Source organism: Phalaenopsis equestris, unplaced genomic scaffold (genome assembly GCF_001263595.1).
Source record: "Phalaenopsis equestris unplaced genomic scaffold, ASM126359v1 Scaffold000531, whole genome shotgun sequence".
NCBI lineage: Eukaryota > Viridiplantae > Streptophyta > Magnoliopsida > Asparagales > Orchidaceae > Phalaenopsis > Phalaenopsis equestris.
Genome location: NW_018164971.1, coordinates 765,745 through 773,347, shown reverse-complemented (window position 1 = coordinate 773,347; position 7,603 = coordinate 765,745). Strand labels below are relative to the sequence as shown.

The following is a 7,603-nucleotide window of genomic DNA, read 5'->3' as shown; positions in this document are numbered from 1 at the left end:
TATATATATATATAGAGATATATATATATAATACTAATCTCATAATTAATAAGTTCACTCGTTCTAAGCATTAAATGTTCTGTGGCGGGATATTCTAATGAACTCGGTCTTTAAGAATAAAAAAATAAAATTATTTCTTGATTAAATTTTAATTAATATTAATCCATTCATTCACAGTTAAAAAATTAATAAGAATGTTTTAAATAAACTTTTTAATCTATTTAATTACTAGTTGATCTTCATTACCTGTGATCGATTGTCTTCTCATTTCCTCTCATAAACTGCAGAATCTCTCCACGGTGTTCCCACGCTGATCTCAGCCATATAGAGATAGAGAGAGAATCTGAGTCTTTACTCTCAAAGTAGAGAGAGAGAGAGAGGAGAGAGAGAGAGAGGGGAGAGGAGGGAGCTATGAAATTATTTCAAGTTCCGTGATACTTCTACGCTGTGTGTGCGTGTCTACATACATGTATATATGTTGTAAAAAAGAAGAGAAAGGGAGAGGCAAAGAAATGAATGAATAGCTCGTCTCAATCGTGTTGATGTTTACATTTATTTTTGGCTAATTCGGCAATTCCTTCTTCCAGAAATGATCTATATATAATGATGTTATATTTTTGCTCATCTTTTAATGACAGTTATAAATGATAATCTTGATATTTGACCGATCGCCATGCTACTTTCTTGCTCGGTCGGTTGAGTTTGTTTGTCTTTATCACAACTGGTCTAATTAGATTAGTTAGGCTTAATCGATGTTGCTGGTCAACTAAATGTGATAATATATGAGATGTTTTTGGACATCTCCAGCATGTTTGGAGATCGTGAGGGGTTAGGTCTCATACAGGAGTCTGCTTCTTTATGTTGGGTGGTTTGTATGACTCTTTATCTCGTTTTTGAATATCTCGGGCTGGGATCATCCATTCATCTTTCATGACTTAAAATCATATGTGTTTTCAGATTAGATGCACAAGCATAATTTTCAAATAATGAGATGATGTTTTCAAAATACCGTCAAAACGAATAAGCTTTCTCAAAAAGAGGCTTAGATAACTGCGCTGAATCAGATAAATGAGTGATATATCCTTTAGCGTACTCTCCTCCTTTAATTAGATATCCTCAGGACAATACAGCATGATGGTAAGGAACACGTAGGAATTGGATGGATGATGGCGGAGTGGGGCTAATGACAGTTTTCAAGTGGGGGCGTGGGGGACGGCCATTTGCTGCGCCCCCCCCCCCGGCCGGCCGCAGCCAATCGGATCGCCACGCGAGGCGGCTACGTGGCATCCGCAGCCAATCAGATCAACACGCGAGGCCTCTAAGTGGCAGCTTTTATTTCCACTTGCTGAACGCATCATCCAACTTCGAAATTATTAGCGCGGAGTCGTAGATTTCAATGCTCCTATCAAATAAGGGATGCACACCTGTCGGTTTTAATAACTACATATACAGCCATATCACGCAATTCTCATGTATTTATATATTTATCACTTGTTTTTTTCTGTTATTTGTTTATTTGTCTTTTGAGTATTTCTCATGTGTTTTTGTTGTTCTAAAAATTTTCTTTTTTTACATTTATATCAGGAAAATTGTTCATATCTTACAAAAATGATCACCATTTTAAATCTTAAAAGGTGAAATGTTATGAAAAATATGAAGTTTAGGCAATAAATATGTAAATACATGAAAATTGTGTGATGTATATGTAAATGCCGCACCCAAAAAGAAAAAAGGATCATTTCCAGGATTTAGATAAATATTGCAATGTTTGTTTATATTTATATAAATAATTCTTTAATCTTTGAATTACATATAAAATGTCCTTCATATGTTCTGAATATTTTTTTAAAAACATCTTGTGCAATCTAATTTGGTGGTAGGCCAAGCGCAGATCTAATTTTGAAAATACAGTTGCTTCGTGCAATTCATCAGCAAGTTCTTTTACTGTTGGCATAGGGAATGTATCTGGGATATTTACTTTGTACAAAGCTCAGTAATCAATACAAAACCTCCGTGTTCCATCTTTTTTTCTTGCTAACAGCACTGGCGAGAAAAATGAGCTAGTACTTTCACATACAATACCTGCTTCCAGCTTTCTTTCACAACCTTTTCACAACCTTTTCAATTTCTGTTTTTTTTTTTTTTAAATTAACTAGTTTTGGTTTCGGAATCAATGGAATACGATGATCTATTGACCTTGAAGGAGGTAATTCTGATGGATTTTGAACAATATTTGGAATTCCTGGAACAGTTTATTGATCTCCATTAGGACTTCACTTATCTCATTTGTTTTGTTTTCAGCCATCATGTAAAAACTGGATGCCACCGTTACTGTAGACAATATTCTTTGAAACTGTTACAAACGGATAGAGTTGAAGGAAGAGATATTTTCACAAGTCAGTAATTATGTGATCCCTACCAATATAATTTCATAGTTAAATTCTTGTCAGACTTGAGACAAGGGCCTAATAATTGCAGCCATTGAACCCCACTAAAACAGCATCATCTCCTTGTACTGCAACACTGCTACAATCAATGGTTAATAGATACCCCTGAATATGAATTGGCACTCGTGGACATAGTCCAGAGCACTCCAATGCTTCACTATTACCCACAAGCACCTAGAAGAACTGGGATGTTTGATTGGCAATCTCAAGCGAGGTAGTAATCTTGTTTGAATGAAATTGTGTGTTAATCCACCAACTATCAAGATTTGGACCTTCAGATTACCACTGCTACCTTGTAATCTCAAAGTCCGTGGACTTGATGGCCTGTCAAGCATTAAAATTTATTCTCGTGTACCTTGAGTGGCTAGAATATGTTCTGGTTGTTCCATATTTTAATCATTGATTTGTCGCACCTCATTTTGAACATCATAACGAAAAGCTTGGGTTTACAGATATGAAATTTGTAGAATTTACCATTACAGTGACCAATTGTGCAGGTGTCAAGCGCTGAATTGGTAGAATAATTCTCTGATTCTGGGTATTTTGAATGCTTGCCTTAACTGCTGCAGGCATTATATTGCTTGAATATTTTTCACAGTTTTGAGTTACATGTGGTGGCAGTGCGAGTGTATGATTAACTTCTAAACTTTGCTGAATTAAATTGGCCAATTGAAATGGTTGTAAGAGTAATTGTGGCTGGAGTGCGTGAACTTACTGTCGAACATCTGCACGAAATTCAGATTCAAAATAGCATTAAAGAAAGAATTGGTGCGGGAGTCAAAAGAATCACGTCTTCATACGCGAACACGGGAAACTTACACTAACCGGTCCAGACATGGGAAAGACATGGGAGAGTCGATCGGCTCTTCCACAGAGAAATGGCACCTTCTTTCAACGGAGGGGCCCAAACCTAGTTATCTAGAACTTATATAATTATTCGTGTGTTTTAGGCTTATAGTTTTTTTATTATGCTTCTATCAGGATGGCCGTTGCTATCCAGGTTTTACCTTCTTGGGCTGTATCCGATGACGGTTGGTGCTCCTGCTATATCTCGTCCGAGATAGTGATTATCCTCGACTCCCCCCATCCTTCACAACCTTACCTACACTGCCTCTGTCGTCACCGTCACTGTCACCGCAGGCAACCTTGCCATCTCCCTGCAGCCCAAACCTTCTTCCTACCCAGCACAGCCACCTCTACCATTCCACCCTGCATCACTGCCAATTGCTGTTCTTCGATGCCTACATCCGGAAAAGAACAAACCTGCTGTTTTTCTCTTGTCCAACTGTCCAGCATTGCTACCACCGCACCTCCAACTATCCTTACCACTCTTTGCCACTGCCAAGCTGCCGTCCTACCCTTCCCCTGGCTGTTTCAGCTGTATTTACTACTTTCAGCCACTGCTGACCTGTCATGCAGCTCTCACCCATGCTATTTCCAGCCACACACTGTCTTTCCAACCACCCCTACTCGTTGCCGCTTCTAATCCACCCCATTCCAGCTACCTCCCATCTGAACCACCTATTTGACCTCCGCCATTCATGGATTGAACCCTAGTGTGAGTTTGTGTTGTGGTATTGTTATTTCCCATTTTAATGCATGTTTGGTTATAACCGCCTATTTAGCTTTTTCAATAATAATATTAGTTTTCCTATTATTATTTGTGTTAACTCCGATATCGTTTGGTATCAAAGCTAGTCTAACCCAAGTCATATCCTAGAGTTTCTAACATCCACCAACACACAACCCCAATTCCACAAAAAATTCTTCTCGTTGCGGATTTTTTAAACCGACCACCAAAATTTTTTCTTTCCCACTCTACATCACCCCTACAACCTCCTATCTACCAAAACTCAAATCCTACACATGCCACAGAGAAGACAATAGCCGAAAGCCTGATCGAGGGGAAATGGCAGTGCCGTTTATGAGAAATTCACAAACAAGCGTTCAAGAGATTTCTAGGGAGGATATGCAATGATAAACCCTCTAACGCCTTCCAGAAAAAACCATTTAGAGGGGTCACACAAATTCCAATCGATCTCCGAGATGAAAAAACACTATCTTGAAGATTTGGCATGAAATAATGGAAAAGTCAAAATTTTGAAGTAAAAGTAGATTTGCATCCATGTGTTAATTTTACTCTTCAATTTTCGCTCTCAAAGAATCCTCAAGTTCGAAAACCACTAAGATGAAAAGGGAAATAGAGTGCTAGTACCTACCGACACATTATAGGCATGATATGTGCATAACGTCTCACCAATTACAACAACATCCCCGGGTGACCGTCAACGCCAGGAACAAGCAACAGGAGTACACCCAACAAAACAGCCAAGCCGACGTCGCCTGAGGAGGCACTTATTCAAAGGAGAGAACGGGTAGAACCAATCTACATCCTCAAATCCATCCCGACTTAAAAGTTTTTCAAGTGCCACGGATTTGGCGTATTGAATAAGACTGCAGAACCAGGGGAATGATCCTTTCATGACATGAAATTGTTGAAGAAATGGGCAACAACAAAATAGACACCGAAGAAAGTGAGTACGCAAAGGAAGAATACTAGAATCCCGATGATGAGGGAGAAATGTGCGTAGTTCAAGTTGAGCCCATATGAGGACTCCAACAAAATTAACATTGGTGGTCCAAGATTGTCCTAAGTTCAAGAAATTGACACAAAACACATGGCAATCAAAGCAAAGTGAATTTCAGACTTTTCAGGTATATAGTTATTTCTTGAATTGCCCCTGGAGGGGGAGGTCCATGTTAGATATGAGATTCTTTTGCGTCACTTCTAGATATTATATGGAGTCATTTAAATATTATAATTAGTTTAGCAGTGTACCCAACGACAGATAATCAAACAAAATGAATGAACCACAGCTTTGAAATTTGTCTTAGGAGCTTGGTGGGGAAGAAAATTATATAATGGGATTCAGGTCCTTTCAAAAAAGAAGAGGTCTCTCCTAACTAGTTATAGTTCAATGCGGTTCAACAAACCATAGATTTTGTTCCAGAGTTGGTTCCTCTTGAGAGACTTATTTATCAAATACATTCAGTTGAATTTGAGAAGTGGAATAAGAAGGTTACAGACTTCAGGACTCAAGAGTTACTTTGCAGGAATATACACCTATATACAACTTCAGCTCAGGTTGTGTCAAATGGGGATGGATAATTATTCAATCAAAATGTGCTTTAGAATAACAACACCTACAAGAGAAACTTATCAAGAAGTTACAGTAACTCCACTGCCTTCAACGTGGCCTACTTAAAACTATACTATCAGGAGCCATAAGCTTCCATAAATGAGGTAGAAGCTCTCCCAACCCCAAGAGAAAGTCGTAGACGTCAAAAGGGAGCTAATCTCCGCATGCGATCGTGGGAGCCTTCCACGCTACAGGTGTCTGGATCAAATTAGTACAGACATGGGAGAGTCGATCAGCTCTTCCCTAGGGATTTGGCGCTTCCCTTCAGTAAAGGGGCCCAACTTTAATTATCTAGGGTTTATATATTTATTCTTATGTTTTAGGTTTGCAATTTTTTTTTTTAATTATGGTTCTGCTAGGACAGTCGTCGGCATCCATATTTTCCCTTCTAAGTCTGTATTCAACTATGAGTGGTGCTCCGGCTATATCTTGTATGAGATGGTGATTATCCTCGACTCTCCCCACCTCCGCAACATTACCACCATTGTCATCGTCACCGCTGCAGCCAGCCCTCTCCCCAAAGACGTTAATCAAATACATTCAGTTGAATTTGAGAAGTGGAATAAGAACGTTACAGACTTAAGGACTCAAGAGTTATTTTGTAGGAATATACACTTATATGCAACTCCAGCTCGGGTTGTGCCAAACGGGAGTAACTTATCAAGAAGTTACAGTAGCTCCACCGCCTTCAACGTGATCAACCTAACACTATACTATCAAGAGCCATAAGCTTCGACAAATGAGGTAGAAGCTCTCCCAACCCAAAGAGACTGTCGCAGGCATCAAAAGGGATCTAGTCTCCGCATGCGGCCATGGGAGCCTTTCACACTACAGGCGTTTGGATAGAACTAATACAGACATGGGAGAGCCGATCAGCTCTTCCCCAGGGATTTGGCGCTTCCTTTCAATAGAGGGGTCCAACTCTAATTATCCAGGGTTTATATATTTATTTTTGTGTTTTAGGTTTGCATTTTTTTTATTATGTTTCTGCTACGACAGTCATTGACATCCATATTTTCCCTTCTAAGTCTGTATTCAACGACGGGTGGTGCTCCGGCTATATCTCGTATGAAGTGGTGATTATCCTCGACTCTCCCAACCTCTGCAACCTTACCACCATTGTCGTCGTCACCGCTGCAGCCAGCCCTCTCCCAAAGACATCAATCAAATACATTCAGTTGAATTTGAGAAGTGGAATAAGAGATTACAGACTTAAGGACTCAAGAGTTACTTTGCAGGAATATACACTTTTATGCAACTCTAGCTCAGGTTGTGCCAAACGGGAGTAACTTACCAAGAAATTACAATAGCTCCACCACCTTCAAAGTGACCGACCTAACACTATACTATCATGAGCCATAAGCTTCGACAAATGAGATAGAAGCTCTCCCAACCCCAAGAGACTGTCGCAGGCATCAAAAGGGATCTAGTCTCCGCATGCGGCCATGGGAGCCTTTTGCGCTACAGGAGTCTGGATCGAACTGGTACAGACATGGGAGAGTCGATCAGCTCTTCCCCAGGTATTTGGCGCTTCCTTTTAATAGAGGGGCCAAACTCTAATTATCTAAGGTTTATATATTTATTCCTGTGTTTTAGATTTGCAGTTTTTTTTTATTATGTTTCTGCTAGGACAGTTGTCGACATCCATATTTTCCCTTCTAAGTCTGTATTCAACGAGGAGTGGTGTTCCGGCTATATCTCGTCTGAGGTGGTGATTATCCTCGACTCTTCCCACCCTCCGCAACCTTACGATCACTGTCGTCGTCACCGTTGCACTCTCCCCAAAGACAACAATCTTATTGTCTCCTTGCAGCCTAACCTTTTTTTGACCCAACATAGCCAACTCTACCCTTCCACAACCTCCCCACAGCGCTGCCAACCACTGTTCCTCGCTAACACCATCTGGACCCCCCCCCCCCCCCCCCCCCCCGCCCACCTCCCCCACCCCCCCCCTTC

General features: G+C 40.2%; 1 protein-coding gene across 1 annotated transcript in view; it reads right to left on the bottom strand.

Annotated features, from left to right (window-relative positions):
- Nucleotides 1-2,149: 2,149 nt before the first annotated feature.
- LOC110028789 (F-box protein At5g06550) overlaps nucleotides 2,150-7,603 on the bottom strand; it is a 17,949-nt gene continuing 12,495 nt past the window's right edge. Inside the window, exon 3 of the mRNA XM_020730778.1 lies at nucleotides 2,150-3,172. Coding sequence (XP_020586437.1) covers nucleotides 3,082-3,172 — 91 coding nt within the window. The 3' untranslated portion in view covers nucleotides 2,150-3,081. The remainder of the gene's footprint in view (nucleotides 3,173-7,603) is intronic.